The following is a 22,488-nucleotide window of genomic DNA, read 5'->3' as shown; positions in this document are numbered from 1 at the left end:
ATACATATATATATACATAAATATATATATACAAATATATATATACATAAATATATATATACATATATATATATACATACATATATATACATACATATACATATACATAAATATATATATATACAGTACAGAACCCGTTATCTGGAAATCAGAAAACCGGAAAACCAAAAAACCGGAACGAAATTCGATAAATTTTCTCGCCATTTTTCTTAAAAAATTTTTTTTTCCCTCATAAGATTTTAGGATTTTTCTTTCTTTTTTGAAAGATAGTTACCTTACCATCATTTCAGAAATAAACATTAGTGTATTACGTCATCGTTTTTTCTTCTTTTTAAGATTATTTCCAAATATTATTTTTTTTTTAGTTGGGTTTAACAATAAAAAAACGGCTTTTTGTATCGATTTAGAAAACCGGAAAAATCAGTTATCCGGAATAGTGATGGTCCAGATCGTTCCGGATAATCGGTTCCCTACTGTATATACATAAATATATATATATATACATATACATATGTAAGTTTAAAATGTAGAAAAAACATTGAAAAAATTACAGAATACTGAAAAAATATAAGAAAATTATTTAAAAAAACATATATATATAAAAAAGTTCAATAAAAATCCGGGAAAAAAAAGATATAATCACTTCATCAGCTCACACGATTATATTCACCAAAAAGAGTGCTTTCTAAATACTGTATCAATATAGCCAAAGCAAAATATATCAATTGTACCGTTACCCTTCAAACTTTGGCAAGGCTGTGATCTTTTAATTGAATTTTGGTAACAGTTACCCAGGTTCAAAAATAGACAAATAACTAATGAATTACAAGAAACATTTAACAATAAAAATTAAATTTTATTATAACTATAAATTTTCAACAAACACAACCCCAATCATTTCCAGATGCCTTCATGGGCATAAAATTTCCAATTTATACACTTTTAAATTTCCAAATGGTTATACTCAAGATAAAACTTTTCGATAAAAAGCACTTTTAAATTTCATATGCACCACATTCAATTAATTCACACTAAAAGGGATATTTATGAAATAAAAATCCTAGCTCATTCTAAATTTACAAAAAACATTCAAACTTTAGGTCATTATATTCCTACAACAGATAATTAACATTAAATATCCAAGGCTCATCTTAAAATAGGTATCTTAACACCCGATAGAAATAATTTAAAATACGGAATAAAATGCTCTTCTAAAAAGTTATTAAAAAGGTAAGAAATTAGAGTTTGTAAATACAAAAGGAACTTGCAGATCACCTTCTGGAACGTCCACCGGGTCTGCAGCTAGACTTGTGGACTAGGAGAACTTCGACTTTCTGATCGCCATTCAGTTCTTTAGAAACATACGATTTTCTGCCGAGGACCGCTCGATTCTTGCCAACAATCTTGAACTTAGCGACATTCAATCTATCACTTCCCGTCAACTATTCTGAGGCTTTAGATCAACTTTCTTCCAGACAACAGCTCATCCGACCAATGTTGCGTACTTAGTCCATCCAGAGACTTTTTCCAAACATCAACCTTTCAGCATTTCAGCCTAGATCAACTCACTCCGAGACTCCAGCTATATCCAAACTCATCCTCGATGATACCGGCTCAGAACACACTTCTAGCAGCCATGATAGATCCTGTCAGCGGTGATGTTTCCACCCAACATTCCATCGGGCACGATCCGCACTCCTGTCGTACTGCTTTTTCAGCCACTCTTCACACCCCTTATACTTTTTTCACCAAGGCGAAATAATCCATACTGACCTGTTTACTCGCTCAAAAGTCCTCCCGCATCCAGGGGACATCAGGACAAAAAAAGATCCACAAGAAAAACCAGCTACAAACCCACTAATACGCCATAAAAGCGATAATCCAATCCTCCTTAAATGTTAATACAATTTATATCCACAATCTACCCTAAAAATCCCATTTTAAAAGGATAAATAAAAATTTCTCATGAAATATCATAATTTTGATTGCATTTAAATTTTATCATAGTGGTGCCATCTATTGAAAAATAACCCTTCTTTGAAAAGTATTGATACAAAAAAAAACTCCAATAAATTCCTATTTATTACACAATACAATAGTGTGAGGAGCATTAAAATTTTTCTTCTTGAAACAAAATAGAATAGAACACATTGTAGAAAACAAAATGTGAAGAAAAAACAACAAAACATGAAACGAAATCTATAAGGCGAGTAGCGAATTCAATTGAACTTACATGGACGGGAAAATTTTCAAGAATAATTTAAAATATTTTAGTAATAAGATTGCCAGATTACAAATTATTAAAACAAAATAGAATCTTATGAGTTAATTTGTCAAAATAATGAATTAATGAGTTAATTTGTCAAAATAATGAATTAATGAGTTAATTTGTCAAAATATTCTCAACACATAACAATTTATTAGCAGAAAAATGAAATGTGAAAATATTGGGTTAAAAAATTATTTTAAAAAGTGATTAAAAATTGCTTGAAACAAACCTTTTTAGATTTAATATTCAGCACTCTTTCAAGATGAAAAGTATCAGCTTCTCTTGAGGAAAATTTTAATGATACAGAGTTGTCCACACTAGAATCTTCAGATTCAAAACTGTACACAGGCATCTCTGTTATATTGATATCTAGAAAATAAAAATTGATCAGAACATTCTTCAAAACAATGGAAAATTTTAAAAGAAAAACAATTAGTTCGCCATTTTGACTATGCACTTAAATCAAAAACTGCAATATCTAAATACCATATTTATTTGAATTATAAGCTGCACCCGAAACTGTTAACAGTATTTTATAAAAAAAATTAAACATTTTGAAAAAAGGTTTATTAATATTCAATATTTATGAAATTAAAAAACATTTAAATGCGAATTAACAAAGAGTAAATAATTTATTTCAACAGAATTGAAAACGTTTAAATATACACATGAACTTGTAATTACTCTTACTGTCAAAAATAATGTTTCGAAAACTCAATTTCCTTCCCTAAACTCTGCTGCCAATTAAAAGTTGTATCTGATTTTCAGTAGCATTAGCATTGGGAAAAAATGCAATTCAGATTCAATTAAATACAGTAAACAATTTTCTCTAAGTAATGAAGATAAATACAATTTAGCTTATCTCATTTTCAAATAATGTGATAAAAAATTTTTAGACATAGAGGGTTGTTGTACAACATGTCTTCTCAGAACATCTAATTTTTGCTTCCATAATGATCCATTTTACAGACACTAGAGGGATAAGTAAAGGCAGGGATACAAAATATATCAATTGCATGAACAAGGTTCAGGGGAAATTCAGGTAGCCCTAGGGAAATTCTTCTTTAAATTAAAAAAAAAAAATTTAAATGGAAAATTATCCCAAAGAAAAAAATTGTACAAGAAAGAAGAATGAGGAATGTCTTGATGGAGATAAGTGATGTGCTCCTCTTCCCCTCCTTTGCCCCTACAAAGAAATATTACTCCTGAGAATCTAATCTACTTGGGATGGGCAGATTCAGACCAATACAAGTGTGAGTGAACTCATCTCAACATTTATTTAACTAAATTATCCTAATTTCATGCTAATTTTCTGTCGCCTAATAATTATTGCTTAAAAATGCATTCAAGTATACAAAAAATAGCTGTTTATTTGAAACTTAATGATTTCATAAACTCAACAAATCGGTTGCAAAATCAATAAATAACGAAAAAATATCTATTCCCATGATTATTTATATGCAATTTTGGCAATGACCATGAAATTAGCAAAAATTAGTTTAAAATTAAGATAATTTTTTTACATAAAAAACATACTAGTTTGAATGGACTTTAAAAGCTAATGCATTAAAGAGTTGCACTCCTAGCAGTCTGCAATGACATTTTTGGTTATGGGTAGCAATGCAATTCTCAATCTTTTTGATGTGCCCTACTTTCCCTTACAGTTTTGACAGTTAATTTTGTAACACTCTGTATAGATATATAAATAAATAAATACTTTATTTAAAGCACAGTTAAGTAAGATATTATTAACATGAGACAAAATTTTGATCTAAAGTTGTCACTCCACTCCAGCCTCACACTCCTTGATTCATCAGGAATGTTTGTAAATTTTTTTAAATATTTCTTCCTCTGGTGAAGTTATTTTCACACAGAAAGATTAGAACAGATACAATAACTGATTTACAATGAATGTCTGCATTTGACAGTTGTTTTGCCTAAAGACATATTTTAGGACACTATAAGAATTCAATTGAATTGAATCTAGGGTTTAATATCAGGTTAGGGTTTAATCTTAATGTAGGGTTAATTGAATGTAGGGTTTAAGGCCCAACAAAAGACATGCTGCACCAAACAAACAGTTTTTAAAACAAAACTAAAGGTGAGATGCAAACTCATCTTATTAAATATATGAAATTGTTAAAATGATACATAACAAATGCAATCAAAAGTGAATAAAATTAAATAAAAGTGTACAACTTTAACAGTGCACAAAATCAATTGAAAAACTAATCATAATGAAATACTAAGTAAATAGAATTAGGTAAAAACAGTTATATACAGTATAAAATACAAATAGCACATAAAAATGCAAAGATCATGCAGAGCCTGACGAAAGAAAGAGCCTAGAAAGTTTAGCTTCTTCATTGATCTATCGTATGAATACAAAAATCTATATTTCGTAAATCCATGGATTTCTAGGGTGGAACTCAGTTTAAGTTTTGCAATTACGATGGACAAATTTGGCCAATGAAAAGCTTGAATTTTTACATATCACAAAATTTAAATACTTCCATAAAGTTCAGTTTTTCATTACTGAATTTAATTTTTTAATTAATAAAAAAAAATCTACTTTGAAGCTATTTTCAAAATCGGAAACTTTATTTTTCTCTGAAATTTAATTGAGCAGTGAATTATGTGTTTTGTTTCTTCTGAAATTTAGACATTTATTAAAATAATCAAGTTAAATAAATATTTTTAGAAAATTTTTTTCTCTCCAACCTTGCAGACTTAATTTTTTAAGGACAAATACTATTTTTCACATATGATAACTTTCCATATAATTAACACGTTGATTGCCATGTCACCCATATTCGGGTGACAGCAAAGTTTCTGATCAGGCACTTATTTGACTACTTCAGAAGGATATTAGTATGTATTTGAAAAGACATTTCACAGGAAGTAACAAAAGTATTAAATTGTTATAAAAGTAATATGAAAATCGTTTATTAAGATAATTATTTAGAATGTAAAACTTTAAAGCATTTTATACAAAGCTGGGGTTGGTCGGAACAACTTGGACAATAAGTTGGTATTTTCTTGAAATTCTTTTAGGACTTTGATCACCTCTTTGTTGGTGTGGGACAGCTTCTCTGTCCTCTGTGACCAATTCACTCATAACAGAGTATCCCCACATTGGGTACCTGGACATATCGGTATCGGTGGAAATGAGCTAGCTGATGAAGCGGCGGGCTGGCTCTAATGCAATTTACTGGGGCCCTGAACCTGCACTGGGAATTTCTCCCACCTGTTTTAGGGCATCCATATTCAAGATCTATGGCAAAATTGCCCATGAGCAATGGTGCACTGCTGACGGTCAGAGACAAGCTAAGGAGCTAAATTGTGACTGTCCTAGTGTACGTCAAAAAGAGCTTTTAAAGCTTAATAGAAACAGTTTAAGGAAGATCATTGGTCTACTTACTGGACACTGCATCCTCAGGAGACACATACACATAATGGGAATAGAAACCAATTCTCTTTGTCGGGGTTGTAATCTTGAAGAAGAGACATCACGACACATACTCTGTGACACTGATTATTTCAGCTATAGGGCTTTCATGCTAATCATGATTTAGGGTTTGGGTACTATAGACCTCTGGTCGATGTGCCCCGCTCGTTAGAGCTGCCCAACCTCTAAGTCTAAGATCTGCTCATTTGACATCATTTACCTGCATAACATTGTCTCCAAGCACCTCTAATGCTTTTTTTATGGAATCATTTTTAGGAACAGTGATATTATGCTGATTCCGACAAAGACAAGGATTTGTTATATTTTCAGTCAACCCTAAATTTCGGAATAATCCATACCACATTTTACTGCATTAAGTTCAACAACAACTAGTGTTTTCAATGTTGCAGATGTCTGTTGCCTTGGTGAAACAGCATGAATGCTATGATTTTTTTGTACTTGGTACCATGATAGGAGCAATTTTGGAGGATAAAATTTTCAAGTCCTGCGTCTCTCCATTGATGTTTGACAATCCTGTTATCTGTTTTGGATACCATCTCCCCTTTTCTTAGTTTGCAATGAAGAATATCACTTGGGAGGAACTTTTTGTCATTCTTAAGTGTTCTCACTACATGGGTCTTGCGCTTTAGGCATAATATCGCTAATTCATAATTCGTATAAAAATTATCAATGTAAAATGTTCGTCCTTGATAGAAAAGTTTCTCTGCGAGCTGAAGACATACGCTGTGCGCTAATCCTGTTTCTCTAACACCTTCAGCTGATTTACCAGAATAAATTTTCATCTTGTCTCATGTATATCCCGTGCTTGAGCATAATTGAAATAATTTGATTCCATATTTGTGCGCTTTATTTGGTATATATTGTTTGAAGATGAGTCTCCCATGCCATGGAATCAATTTTTCATCAATAGCAATGTGTTTTTCAGGCGTGAATATTTTTTTATACTTTCATTCCAGTTTGTTGAAAAGTGAAGGTATATTTCCAAGTTGATCTTTACGAGCAAAGTACACATTATTGGCAAAATTAAAATTACTCAATAGTAACACGAATCTGTTTCGTGACATAATAGTACGCGATAATGAAAGTTATACAGAGAGCTTTTCGAACAATAATTGGAAAAGCGGTTTACTTTTACAAATCCTAATGTATAAAATCAGTCCCAAGAATTTTTTATTTCTTGAGGATAAGTAGGTGTCTAGTTATGCATCCATGAACACAGTGTTAGCTCAGATTTATATACCTTTTGTTCCGTGTGTCAATTTGTTTCCGATACAAGTAGGTCTATTATTTCGTCATCAGCGAACAGTTCAAACACATAATATGGATTAACATCACCAGGTAATTGTCTAATGATGCCGTCTGCCTCAGAAAAAGAGAATTTTATTTTCCTCAGTAACATCAGTTCTTCTTTCTTCATCAATGACTGATTCTTGCAAAATCTCGTCAATGGTATCTTCATTACATTCAGTATCACTAAGATTGCACTGATGAATAGAATTATACAATGTAATTCTATTTATATTTCTCGGAAATCTTATTTCTTTCTCATCGCTGCTATCCGAATTTGTGTAAGCCTTGTAAAAGCTATCTTGCTCACTGCTATTTGACTCACTACACCCCCAAAAGTAGGGGGTAGCCGCAATCTGGGAAATATGGTTCCAACAGTCTACAGTTTTGACCCCATAATATTAATTTTACTTTTTGCTTATTTTGCTATATATCTAAAACTTTTTAAGCAAATTTGAAAAAATTTTGCATAGATTATAAAATTTGTTTGTCCAAAGATAATTTCATGCAAAGAATAAGCCTTATGAAATATTTGTTATATTTTATTATTATATTTAATAATGGTCACAAAAAATTTGCAATAGTAAGGTATACAATTTTTTGCATCATTTTAAAGAATATAATTTTACATGGCAAAATAAGAAATTTGAGCAAAATCGGTAGAACTGTTCCTAAGAAATTGAATTTCAAAAAAGCCAGATATTTAAAATTTGATTTAAAATAAAAAAAGACCTGACACACCACTGGCTAGGGATAAACAAGAAAGCACTCTAACAGGTCGAAATGAAAGAGCTTCTTACTGGCATCTATGCATGACAGTAGAACCAAAAGGGTTAAAGCCCCAAAAAGAAAGGAGTCACAGTTATATTGCTATAACATTTAAATGCAAAATATTTTTAAATAAGATTTCTATATTTGTTACCAGAGTTAAGCTGTATCACATAAATTCATATTTTACATCATTATTTCTTTTAGATATTAAAAAAAAATAATGCTGAGATAGAAAAAGTTATAAATAGTAAAAATAATCTTCCTTACGTATTTGTCAAATCAATGATGATATGTATACATAAATGCAGTTCAGTTTTGAACAAATATTCTTGCAACCTTGGTTTTCCCTGTGTATAATCTTGTTTTACTGTCCCATCACAAATGCTGTTATAATAATGTTATTACCAGTTTAGATCATTTTGAAACTTAGAGATTCCCACATCTACTGTTCAGAAATTTTACCGATATTTAAAAAAAGTTATGAAGTTATTTCCTTTTGAGAAGAAAAATGGCATCTTCTGATGCTTATTGACAAAGGAAAAAATGAAGGTTTGTTACAGTTTGGGGAAAGCTCATCAAACATCAGGTTTGGTGTTTAGGAATCAGTTGATAAAAGTATTGAAACTTACGGTATTGTCAGAAAAGGAAATAGTTGCAGAAGATAAGAGCAAAGTGATATCGATGAAGACAGAGAAATAGAACTAAAACCAACGTGTGGAATCACAACCAAAAACAATTTGTGGGAGATTTTGAAACCCTAAAATAATAAGGAGCTTTCTGTAGGACAATGACCCCTTGCAGTCCAAACAAAAACAGACGCTATAACGTGAGTCCGCTATAATGTGAAGACACCTGGGCAATTCCACGAAATTGTCAACTTTTAAGTGAAATTTTTTTTTTATGAATTGCATATTTTAATTTTAAAAATATGTTCAAAAATAGCCAAAGTCTACATATTACTGTTTAATTTTTGATAATTTTAAGTTTTTTGAATCTGGCATCATTCTAAAGTAATCACATGACTGACAAGTGAATTCTTCACATTTGTGCTCAAATTGTTTTCTTGAAAAATACTTATAAAATAAAAGAAATGTATCTTTCTTTTGCAATATTTTGATAAAAATATGCATATAGTACAAAATTTAAACATTTAAAACATAGCCTTTAAGTCATTTTAAGTTTAATATATTAAATAAAAGTAACTTTTTTTTGTGTCATTCCGTCACATGTTTTAGTATATTTTTTTAAATAGCAACTGCGTTTTTGAATGAAAATGTGTATATTTTGGAATATAAAGCAGATGTGGCATAAGAATCAATGAGAAATTGTAAAATTCTATGCATTTGATTATTAACTTCCAATAATTAGCGTGACGGAATGACACATCTTCGGCGATGGAATGACAAAACGAGTCCTTGAGAAGCTTAGTCAAAAACTAGGGAATTATTTTTTTTTCAATTAACCTAATGGCTAAAACAGCTGTTGAAAGACAGATAAAATGTTGAAAAAGACCAAGATCCCCATGATATGATGAAGAAAAAAAACAGAGAAAGAAAGGCAGAGAAGAAAGCTTCCGCGACAAAAGTTGGACTTAAAAAACTCAGAAGTGCAAACGCTGTTGTGCAGAGATTGTGTAAACAAAGAAAAAATCAAATTCTACCAATCTCTTCACATACAAATAATTTAAATTCCCTATACAAATTCCTGCAGAGTCTTGGTAAAGCCATAAAAAAAATTGTACACTCACCATAAAAAAAATTGTACACTCACTTCCAAAATCACCAATAGAGGTAAAAAAATTAATTCAGTCTTTATGTGAGAAGTATTTAACATCGAACTCAAAAGAAACTAAGTGAGAAAAGTAATGTTGATGAGCTGTTTAATTTGGTTAAAAAAATTTTACTGTCAAGATGATGTTAGTTACAAGCCCCCAAGTATGAAGGATTCAGTCATAATACAAACTCTGACAGAGTAACGAAGAGTGCAGATGCAATATATACTTATGGCCTTAAAAGAGGCTTTTCATAAAGAAGCATATATTGATGTAAAGTGTGTCTTATCTCATTTTTGTTCTTATTCTTATTTTTGTTAAGTGTATTTCATTAATACCTCACAGCACATGCACCTATAAATTCCATGTAATTGTGATGTTGTTCTAAAAGGCCAAACAAGATGTTGGCTGCTGTAAAACGGCACATAATATGTAAAAGAATTTTATGACTTCATAAAGTCGAAGCAACAAATCGTTGAAGTTTTGTTTTTGTCCAGCTATTCTATTTAAGAGAAGGTAAAAGAGAATGACTTCAGCTAGACACTTGCTACATTAGCATTGCCAGGAACAAGAGACCTGCACTAGATGCTCATGTAGTTGAGAAGCGAATCATCAAAATTGAAATGCTTTCTAATTTTAACCAAAACCAAGTGTATGATTTGAAAAGCCACTGTTTTGAAGAGGAAATGGGAAATATGATTGAGGAGTATGCGGTCGGCTCTTTAATCATTGTCCCATACTGCGAAAAAAAAAGAAGGCAGATTTATATGCAGCGCAAATTACTTTGATAAACAAAGACGATTTAGATGTTAAAGTATTTAAAGAACATGAGACAAAAATTGATTTATGCATAAATTTTCTGAGAACAAAGATAAGATGTGACATTGACAAGTTAGATATAAAACCTCTTCTAAAACAACCTAATTTTCAAATTGTTGAAATTTTAACTGATTCTTACGTAAATATTAATTCTGTTCATCTGATACATTCTGTTTATCATTTACATATTAATAAAACATTTTTTAAATGAAGACTTTCTTCCACTAAACTTTTTGTCATTCCGTCACGGTCATTCCGTCACAGCAAATAGATGTTAATAACTGCTAGCCAACCTGAGGTTAATTTTCCAAATTCACAATTTACATTGCTTACACATTATACTAAAAGTAAAAAATAGTTCAGGAAAATAATAGTTGCAAAATTCACAGAAACTACCAGTTCTAAGCGGCATGCCGAAAGCTTGGTTGCCAAAATGTCATTCCGTCACACAAGTAAAAAGTTCATAAAATTAAAAATAAAAAAAGTACAAAATTCTTTTTTTTTAGTTTATGAATCACATTATATCAATAATAATGATATGCACGAGAAAAAAATCATGTTTATTTGAAATTAGATGCATAGAAACTTCAATTAATTGTCATCATGCAAGTCAAAATGTCATTCCGTCACATATGGAATTGCCCACCTATTTACTTATAATTCATAAATACTGGACTTATTTTGAGAAAACACATTAACACATTAAAAAGAATTATGAAACTGATATAATGATTGACAGTAACATAGCCTTTTTTATGTCAATAAAGTGCAAGTAATAATTACAATAAAGGTTATAAATACATTTATATTTTTTTCAAATGAGATCTTTCAATACTATACTTAATTTTTAAAAAGACATTGCATGCTAACAAAGACATCCGTTTTCTAGTTTTTGAAATTTTTATTCACGAGAAAACTTTTTGAAACTGATGAAATTTTGACTTTGAAATTTTAAGTCACACCTTGTTCAGCTATCTACAGAATTGCATCAGAACCTTCATTTATTATAAACAAAGTGCATTAATTATAAGGAGCAAGTTCTTTTCATGTGACTTCTTCAGAAGGATCAAACAAAAAGAAGACATCGCCGTTTTCCACTCTTCCCATTGGTGATCCTGAAAGCACTTCTTGAAAGAATTGCATTTTCTGAAACTTGGTTACAAGTTTGTCTTTAAAAAATAATGCATCCAAAACAGTGGCTTTGTATCTATTCTCATTTTCCACTAACGATGCTATAATTTTCCTCATAAGCCACTTTCCGTAATTAATTGTAACAAAATGAATGATACCAAGGTCTGGTGGCTAAAGCACACTTGTGAAATTTGCAGGGAAAAACATGACTTAGACGTTTTTTAGATTGAAAATTGGAGGATGAGTGGAACATTGATAAATAATTCACAGACTTATCTAACAATGTCGAAAATAAACTGTAAATAGAAAAGAAGTTATCCAAGATTTTGTCATCATTCCACTTTTTTTCCAAAGCATTTTTCATTTTTGTAACAGAATGTTTTGTCAGATTATAAGTCACAAAATAACTCTGTTTCTTTTGCGCTGTAAATGTTGGATGGTGAATATCCTTCAATTAGGTTGAGCAACTTTTCTTTCCAATCTTTCAATACATTTTCCTTTACATCTGCCTTTTTTCCGCACACTTTATTTTGGACTATGTCATATCATTTTTTAAAACAATCAATCCAACCATTGAATGCAGAAAAGTCTTTTGTGGTATGCTTTTCAGCTAGTTGAAAGGCTTTTTCTTTGATTAGAGGTCCACTAATGGCTACATTCTTGGTGCAATGTTGAACCATTCCACTAGATCAGACTCAAGAACAGAAAGACTGATGACTTTCATGACTTTCTTACTTTTCAATGACTTTCTTACTTTTGACAATTTTTCACCACATTCTACAGAGACTTTTTTAATTTCAGCTCGTTGTTTAACAATTTTAGCTACAGTTGATGAGATTTTGAGAGGTTCTGCTAAAGCATTTTGCAGTCCAACATTTTTGTCAAACTCACATAAAATTTTAAGCTTTTCACTCAAGGAAAAACGTTTTAGTTTCCAACATTCTATCATGTTTCAAAAACTCTCAAAAATTTAATATTCCTGAAAAATGACTGCCCAACACACCTTATTTCTAAGTAATATAGAAAGGGATGATAGATAATAAAGGAACTTTCTGTCCTCACAGGTATCCAATACCCCTCACTTCTTTGTTATTTCAGAATGGGAAGGATAATAAAGGAATTTTTTGTTCTTACAGGTCACACTTAATTGTTATTCATACGCACCAGTGAGATCTGAACTAAGACCTAACATATCTAAAATTTATGAATACAAAAAAGGTTGTTTTATCTTCCCGACACCATAGATAGGATACTGTAATAATTTGAAAAGCAGCTTTTTTTTTGTCCTCCAGAATAATTTGTTAGTCTGCATTTTTTTATTTGTTAGAAGTTTTTGCCTTCATTTTTATTGGAGAGAAAGAAAAATTCATTAAATCTCGAAATTTGGTAAATAGAGGCTTGATTGTATTTCACTTTAATTAGTTGGGCGTCTTGAATGAAGATCTTTGCTCTTTCAAATTTGCAGAAAGCAGTAAACAACTAAGAACTTCATAAATTTTTTACTGCCTTAAAGTAGTTGAAAGAAAGATATTTGCTCTGGCTATCTATCACCTAGAATAAAACCAATTACTTACCAGAACAGAGAGAAAAGTGGTTGCTACACTTCTTCTAAGAGAGAAATCTGCTGGTTTATATCCCAAAAAGTAAGCATATTTTGAGGGGAAACATAAAACTAGCAGTTGTGATAAATACACATAAATATTTATAATATGACCAACAACTTTTAAACAACTTGGAAAAAGATGTGAGATGCTATATAGGTCAGCTAAAATTATATATACTATACTGCGNTATATATATATATATGTATATATATTTATATATATATATATATTTATTTTATTCCAAATAAGGTACTTATAGTGAAAAAAAGTTATTTATTTACGAGCAGCTGAAAAAACCTGGCCAACAGCAGCACTTCCAAAGCAGAACTCATTACCACCTGGGGGAAGTAGGCACTGTTGCTGCATTTGAATACCTAAACATAAGATATATTTAATCACAAAATTAGCTCAATATATTGTGAGGGGACTTTTGCAATATTATACAAGGTATGTGGGTAGTGATGAAATTTAGCCAATACCAGCAGAAAGGTTCATAAAATGGCAATATTTAATTAGAATTTCAAAAAATTTATAATATTTGAAATTTATGTCTCCAATATATAAAAGTTTTAGATATATTTAAATATCAATATTACTTTAATTTTTATAATTTAATATTGTAATAAATAAATATTGTTTGCACTTCAATATTAACTTTTTAAACATCAAATTTTTAAAGTGCACACACACACGCATGCAGGCACACACACAAATATATACAGTAAAGAACCAATTATCCGGAACGATCAGGATTATCACTATTCCAAATAACTGATTTTTCCAAATTTTTGAATCGCTACAAAATGCCATTTTTTTATTGTTTCTCAAACAAAACTTTTAAAAAAAATTTAGAAATAGTTTTAAAAAGAAGAAAAAAATATAAAGTAATACACATAAGTTTAATAAGATAAAAAGGAAAAAAATTAATGAAATAAAAAATATATACAGGCTTAGTATAAAATTAACAAAAAAAAAGTATCAGCAATTTTTTTAAACAACTCATCCATTTTCTGTTGACTTAAATTTGGTTTTTGTTGCATGAACAACTGCTGAATCTTTACAAATTGACATAATGAGAGATTCGTTTTCAAAACGTTTTTGCTCCATCCCCTTAATCAGTTCTTTCGTCAACTCAATACATCGTTCACCCGAAATAAAGGAATGGGCTCCTTGGCTATTATCGTCCTCATTGCTTTCTTCTATTTCGTCCTAGTCTGCATCAAGATTTAAAGTCATCCACTCCATTTTTTTTTTACTTTATTATTTCTCATTATTAAAAAATGAAAATGGAAAAATTTTGAGCATTTGTCTTCCTTTCTATGTGCGAGAAAGACATAGTTTAAATTTAATTCCGGATGGAAAAAAAATCTTTCGAAAATTTCCAGCAAAAAGAAAAACAAAATTTTTTACTTCATTATTCTTTATTATTCATTATACTCTAATGAGGAGAGAAAACTGGGAAGCATTTCTTTTCCCTCCTACGTGCGAGAAAGACGTTTAAATATAATTCCGGATGGAAAAAATAAGAAGAGGAAGATTACTCTCAAATAAGAAGAGGAAAATCACGAGCATTTCTTTCTGATCACAACTAAGGCATCCTTTTGAATATAATATTGAGGAGAAAAAAAAATCTTTTGAAAATTTGTGCACAAAAGAAATTTAAAATTTTTTACTTTCCAAAGGAAAAAATTTTCTGCAAAAACTCTAATGTTCTGTGACAGTCTTATTCCTCTTTAAGCTGAGCGATTTTATTTCTCCTCCACTCCAGTTAAACATGAATTGGCAAGCAGAGCTAGAAGTTGACATAATAAAAAGAATTCATGTTCCACCATGTTCAGCCTTCCCCACACTCCATTCAAAATGAATTAATTGAAAAAGGGGTGAAGTTGCAATACTTGACCTTGAGTCATTCTGTTTTCCTTGGCTGTCACTGTGTTCAAAGGGGGAATGGCAGAAGTGAGATAATCTTTAAAAAAGTAAGAAAAAGTAGGAAATAACAGGAAAAAGGAGAGGTACTGAAATAATAGGAGTTCTGCTGTCCTTGTAGGGAGAACTTTAAAAGATTTCTAAGAATCAAAGAAGACAAATAAAATTATTTGTTTTAACTCTCCTGCCCTAAGCAATCAACAGACATGATGACTCCTACTATAAGAAGCTGGTAGTAATGACTCCCCCTGCTTAAGGGCCAGATAATAAGAAAACAGGTGTTCAATGAGTAACCCTTTCTCACTAAGCTATGATTGAGAAGAAACAACTATGTAGGGGGTGAAGAAGGGAATAATTGATGATATTTAGCACAAGACTTTTACTTCTCCTGACAGTGTTGGGAACTAATGATTATTTCTAAAATGGGTGGTAAAGTAAACATCTTTTAAAAAAAGAAAGAAAAATCCTAAAATCTTATGAGGAAAAAAAAGTGTGTGCTTTTATTAAATGGCGGGAAAATTTATCGAATTTCGTTCCGGTTATCTGGTTTGCCGGTTTTCTGATAAGAGGTTCTGTACTGTATATAGATAGATATTTAAGACTATATTATGAAGAGTACTTACAAAGCATACCTGAAGATAAATTTAATATTTTTTAGAAAACAATAAATTTAAAGTTCTATTATTTTTAACTCATTATTTTCAAAGCTATACTATTTTCACAGTTTTCACACAAGTAAAGTCAAGAAATGAATAACTTTTTTCTAAAAAAAATCAAAAACAATAGTTACATAAAAAATAGCATGAATGAGACAAAGCTAGGTGACTATAATGATTAAACAATGACTATAATGATTGATAATACTTTAAGTTGTTCTCTGGTACATTACAGAAAAAAAGAAAAAGGAAAGTCAAAGCATGAAAAACTTTGGATGAAAAAACTTGATCTGCCTCAACATAAGTTTTTAAAAACGACAACTATTTTTCCCATTAAACATTGTTGTTGTCTTATGCCACTTGTCAATATTAACAAGTTCATTTTTAAGACAGAAGGGTGCGCTTCTTCTTGTTTTCCAGTGGCACCATCTAAGGCCAAGAATTTGATCACTGCACCAATCATGATTAAGATCAATGAATATAAAAATAAAATATTTTTTGCTGACTGAATATAATAGAGACTAAAATACATAGAAAACTATTAAAGCATACATGACGCATAACTCAATCAATTTTTCAACATTCTATCAAATAAAGAAATTACTTTTTTCACGACATAGCAATCTGTTATTAAACTTTAGAAATAATACAGAATCTTGTGGTACACTACCTGATGGTATTCTGCTACGTACAGAACGTAGAACACTTGGTTTCAATAAATCTCTTCCTATAAGGAAACACAGATATAATAAAATAATTTTTTAAAATTAAATACTATATTAAATGTATATACTCAAAATAATTTTTTTAAAAAAAGCAGTGTAGTCACTTCATACAGTGCTTAAGGCAGAATTGTGAAATAAATTTTCTTACACATAAAACTTAAATCTTAGAATAAATTTATTAGAAGAACAGACATGCATGTGTGTACAGTAAGCTTAAAAAAATTCCACCCATATAACTTTCAAAGAAGCGATTCAGGATAAGTTATTTTTTAAAAGATTTTAAAGAGTAGATTTTTTAATCTTTAAATCAGATTTCTATTAGCCTACCAATCAAAGAACTAAACTACATGATACATGCAACTAATTTGGTAAAATCATATAATTATTACAAACATATCACAGATTAAATAAAACTAGAGTTAGAGTTACTTCATACCTGCCAACTTTTTCCAATTTTCCGAAAGATTTTAATTTGATATTTAATGTGGTAGCATGATTTATATTCAAACTTTATTCTTATTTGAATGGATGTGATTTAAAATGATTTTTTACAACTACATTTAAATATTTGAAACATATATATAGTACTCCTGTTGGCTCTCTGAAAGTGTTGACCAAATTTTAATGAAACTCCAGCTTATAATCTCAATTGAAATGGTATTTCTCTACCAATAGGAAAAAAAACTTTTTTTAAAAGAAAAAAAGTGGGCATGTACATTGCTATCATTTATGTTAAGCCATAGATGAATAATCTAACAATAACTTGTTAGGAGAAATCTTTTCTTATTTGTTATATGTTGATTTGTAACGCATGCGCTCTGAAACTCTTGCTAACTAGAATATTTTGTCTGCTTGTCAGTTGGATTAGCGATTTCGTACACCGTGTTTACTTTAGTTTTTATGCGCGCTTCAGGGTGCATAGTTTCTTTTCCCAGCTATTTTGGAAGTTCCAGCATGTGCTAAATCTGTTTTTATTGTAAAGTTTTTAATAAATAGTTTATTTTGGCAATTTAGTTTGATTTCATTATTCGATGGTTCATATTAATTTAATTCATGTTAGTATTCCCCACAATTTAAGATCCACATCCTCGTAAATCATAAAGACAGAGATAAGTTTATCAGTTAGATATCCAATGAACAGTAAAATAATTTGGATCAGAAAACATTAAATTTAATTATATAAACACATGCATATATATATTAGGTGGCCCTTAAGAGACCTAATTTCTGAATTTTTTAATTTTTGTTTGTCTTACCATCTAAAAAAGTTTCCTTTATAGATAAAAAAAGGGTTATCAAGTTTCAGTAAAAAATATTAAAATTTAAAGGTACCTCAATTTTTAATGCAGGTAATGCAAGTAATAAATGATAACATGCGAATAAAAAACAAAGCAATTTCAATATCCCTAAGTAGCATATACCTCAAAACCGATATCGTAAAAACACAGTTTCAAACCATGTACAGTATCATAGCATGCAAAATATTGTACAAGATAAAAATGGACACTATTTCTAAAAATTGTTCTATATCCATGTAATATACTGTTCAATGTTTCAAAAAACACTGTGGAATGTTAATTGATATCTCTCAGCATTTACAAACGTTGTAGAATTAAGATCAACAGCGCCAATATATGTTGTTATCATCACTGCTGCAGTATTTGAAAGAAAAAAAATAGCGTTTGAAAACTGTTCAGTCCTGTTTGTACTTTAGAAAATAGAAAAAACTGGTAATAGAACCATTTTTAGCTAGTTTTTAAAAGAAATAAAATATACTTTATTCAAAACTCTTTGACAGTTATAACATATATATTTACATGCGGAAGCTATTACAGCAGCAATTTGTTAAAAAGAATTAATAAAGCTTTTAACATTATAAATTTATTTTCTTCTGTATAAGAAACAGTTCCGCATACATGTCATAACTTTTAATGAGTCTTGGTAGTCAGGGATATTTTTTTCTCATTCCTTAAAATAAGGCAGCAGTGAAATGAGACAATGAAAAAAAGAAAAAAAATTGGAAAATATCACAACCAAAGCTGACGTCTTCAGGGGGTACCAGCCTCGGATGTCATAAAAGCAAAACCTTTTCTATCCTTTCTAAAACTTTTTCTTTTTTTAGACAGAAGTCTGAAATTGCTTTCTCTGTATCCCAAAGGTTTTGCCAAAGTCCAAGAAAAGAATAGAATGCATAAAATACAATAAAACACAGAAGAATACAATATAAAATAAAGAAGCAAATACAGTAGAATAAAAACAAGACAAATACAAAAGAAAAGTAAGAAGGAAAGCTTACTTGCTGAAAGCTTAGTTTAAAGAAAATAGGACAGACTTTAAACTGAGCAGGATAGGGGGCGTTGTGTTTATGTTTAGTTTATTTTACTTGTGTCTTGCAGTCGATTGTGTTATTTTGCTACTGGATTTTTTTATTTCAAGTAAGCTTTCATTCTTATATTTCCTTTGTATTTGTCTTGTTTTTATTCTGCTGTATATGCTTCCGTATTTTAAATTGTATTCCTCTGTGTTTTATTGTATTTTATGCCTTCTATTCTTTTCATGGACTTAGGCAAAACCTTTGGGTTGCAGGGAAAGCAATTTTAGACTTTTGTCTAAAAAAAGAAAAGGTTTTAGAAAGGATAGAAAAGGTTTTGCTTTTATGACATCTGAGGCTGGTACCCCCTGAAGACATCAGCTTTGGTTGTCACATTTTCCAATTTTTTTCATTGTCTCATTTGTTTAATTCCTTTTCGACTCACTGCTGCTAAACACGTTTTTCCATAGGATGTATTATTATTTTTAATAGCTTTAATATTTTGAATTCTTTACTAAATAGCAGCAGTGAAATGGCTTTGCTCACAATTTTTTCTCTATTCCAAGATACAAACAACCCTGTTGTAATTTAAATTTACCATTACCTTTAATAATTACTGTAATAATAAAAAATGAATTAAAATGAAACCAAATTACTATGATAAAGTTTTTTTTTCTATTTACTTTTTTTTTGTTTCTCACAGAAATTCAATATTTGAATAACTTTATTTTTACAATACCTGAAATTTCTCTTAAAAAAGTTTACAAAACCTAGAGAGGAAAGTACTGCGTGAACACATGTATATTGAGTGGGAAGAAAAAACCAAAAATATTATGAATGCTTTTATGTTCATGTTCAATTTTTTCGACAAAACATAGGTAATAAGTTAGTACTTAAAATATCTAACTGAATATCTTAAACATCTAACTGAAGCTATTAAAAATCATAATTTAAAAGTATCACATCACTTTAGTCTACATTTAGTCTTTTTATTCATTTATCCATAAGTATATTTTTGAAACTCAAATAATTTACTTAAATATTACTGTGCCTTCATTTTTCTGAGTTAAACTTTTAATCAATGAAATCATAGTTTCAAAAAACAAAGTCACAATTTTAAGAATATATTTCTAAACTATACTGTATAAAAAGTATTATTGATAGTGGTGATTTTATTTTTAAAAAATCAGGCAATTTAAATCAAGATTTAAATTATGCTAATCCTGAGATAAAACAAGCTGCCGCATGTAAGAAATAAATTTAATGTTTTAAGAAAACATCAAGCAGAACAGTTAAAAAAAAATAGACCTGATGACATTGTACTTAACAGACCAGGTGGAGGAGGTGGAGGTGGACCTAATGCAACTCCTCCTACAATGACAAAAAGAAATTATTACAAAATAATGAGTTAGTTACAGTAAAACTATTTTATATGATGAAAGGAAAAACTAAATGCATAGCCCCGCCCTAAATATCATAAGATTAAGAAATGAATAACTGATAAAAAGTTCTTATATAGAAAACATAAAATAAATTAAATTTTATACTTAAACTAAAACACATACATTTGTGCACAATGCACAAATAACTCAGATTTAATGATCACCTTTTCATGTATTTCATAAAGTCAATTTTATTGGTTTGAAAGGAAAACTTCTAGCAAGATAATTAGTCAGTGGTACCTAGGAATTGAATAATGAAATCAAACTAAAAACCTACTTTCTCCGAATTAACATAGTTTCAGTGCGATTAGGATTTTGAATCAATAAAATCAGAAAGGTAGCGGCTACCACAATAACATGGTTTCAATAGTTCAACCAGAAAAGACGTTATTGTTTAGTTCAGAACTCTAAATTTTGTACATGAATATATAACTTACATATACAAAGATAAATCTGTGTAAACAAAAACAAAAAATTCAATATTTATTTTTAATACCTAATTTAATAAGGATCAAAATTCTGCAATTGTAAAAGCACACAAAATACTCTGAAAATATGTAATTTTAAATGACAAAATTTTAAATTAAATCAGATAAGTCAGTTTCAATCAGTCAGAACCTACATGTAATATATGTTACCAAGATTATAGAATAACATAGGAATTACTTAGTATTTAAAAATTAGCTTATGTAGTAGAAACATTTTCTTTCAAAGCTTTTTGTAATGCAATTAATTAACAAAATCAATTAAAAAGACTACATTCAGTGGCAGCAAAAAGGGTACTGCAAATCTCACAATTCAAGTGCCTTAATGTCTCCATTTCATTAATTAAATAATTTTAAATAGGAGAGTCAAGTTAAAACTTAGTGCTGTCACTAAATACCTACCAAAAACTGCAGGACATTCACCTCCATTATTCAAAAAACTGACAGGATGACAAAAGCGCTGTTCTATATATATGAAGAAAAAAAAATTATAAAAATTTAACTTAGTAAAAAATAAAGATAAAAACTTTTTCAAATAAAAGAAATAAAGAATTTAAACATGAAGACCACTTAAAGAAAAACAAATGATAAAATCGACAAAGATAATACGAGAATACAAAAGTTAACTTGTGGTACAGGCTTTCTACAATTTTGTATGTGCAAGCAGTGTGTTTGAATTATATGCCCTTACTAGTAGTTTTATACAGAACAATTTCATTCACATAAAGTGTAAAAAAAAAATTCTTTATAATTTAGTCTAATAATTTTGAATAATGAATAGAGCAATGGAGTGAATTACAGAAGACAAGATCTAAATTTAGAAGAAATGAGCTAACACAGCAAAAAAAAAAACAAAAAAAAACAGGGCTGTAGTAACTATGTGGTATGAACACTTTCAACAAAGGAGCAAAATTGCTGCGTTTGGTATAAAGTTACCTTCATGATATAGTTTCTTAGTCAACACTCATACACTTGTAAGAACAAAGAATATCTTTGAGCTGTAATGAAATAAAATAGGACAATAACACAAGAAATTATGCAGTGTTTTTCAACCCGATTTACTTGAAGGACCAGTAAAATTTTTCTGTGTTTTATTGAGGACTGATAAGGTGAGTAATTTAGACTGATGGCATAGCTTTTACATATACAAAATTGTGCCCCACTTAAACAATTTATTGATCAGTTTGTTTTTGATTATTCATATACTCTTTACAATAAAAAGTATTTTAAACCTAAACCAGATACATATATTCTAATACAGATATTAAATTTACTATTCCAATAATGAAACCAGAATTATGTAACCATGTCTAAGTCACATAAGATTACAAGTAAATATGAATAAAATAAAAAAGAAATAATAAACATTAAAAAAATAAGTAGTGCACTCTAACTTATGTACCGGTGTAAGGGGCCAAGAGAAAAAGGCGCATAAGTGAAAGAGGCGCATAAGTGAAAAACTTCAAAATTCTAAAACGCAACGTAAATTGCAGTGAGAATATGAATAAATATGTTTCTAAAGATTAAATGTTAATATTTATACTGTTTTGGTATTTAGTAATATAATTATACAAAGAAAAAATTTAGCATACCTTAAGACAATTTATTTCCTTACAAAATAATCTTAATACATGTTTGTATTTGTTTTTCCCGACTTATTTCAAAAACAGTTTCCTCCAGTTCAAATAAATGGGATAAGGGGGAGTTTCAGAAGCAAAATTAAATTGTAAATAGTCAGGAATAGTGTCTAAAGCTTTCAATACTGCTGTGTGATTTGGAGGAACTTTATCATCTCGTCAGTATCATCCACCACGTTCTCATC

General features: G+C 29.6%; 1 protein-coding gene across 17 annotated transcripts in view; it reads right to left on the bottom strand.

Moving 5' to 3' along the window:
• The window catches only part of LOC107451625 (telomerase protein component 1), a 275,001-nt gene that overhangs the window by 205,219 nt on the left and 47,294 nt on the right, over positions 1–22,488 (bottom strand). For 8 of the 17 annotated variants that reach the window (XM_021147098.3, XM_043040343.2, XM_021147108.3 and 5 more), the window contains 5 exons: positions 21,069–21,131; positions 20,048–20,110; positions 16,374–16,430; positions 13,403–13,495; positions 2,499–2,638 (listed from right to left, as the gene is read on the bottom strand). In XM_021147098.3, coding sequence (XP_021002757.2) covers positions 2,499–2,638; positions 13,403–13,495; positions 16,374–16,430; positions 20,048–20,110; positions 21,069–21,131 — 416 coding nt within the window. The remainder of the gene's footprint in view (positions 1–2,498; positions 2,639–13,402; positions 13,496–16,373; positions 16,431–20,047; positions 20,111–21,068; positions 21,132–22,488) is intronic. The other 9 variants (XM_021147105.3, XM_071187531.1, XM_071187532.1 and 6 more) reach the window with 3 other exon arrangements.

Source organism: Parasteatoda tepidariorum, chromosome X1 (genome assembly GCF_043381705.1).
Source record: "Parasteatoda tepidariorum isolate YZ-2023 chromosome X1, CAS_Ptep_4.0, whole genome shotgun sequence".
NCBI lineage: Eukaryota > Metazoa > Arthropoda > Arachnida > Araneae > Theridiidae > Parasteatoda > Parasteatoda tepidariorum.
The sequence above is the reverse complement of the archived record's forward strand: the minus strand, read 5'-3'. Positions and strand labels throughout refer to the sequence as shown.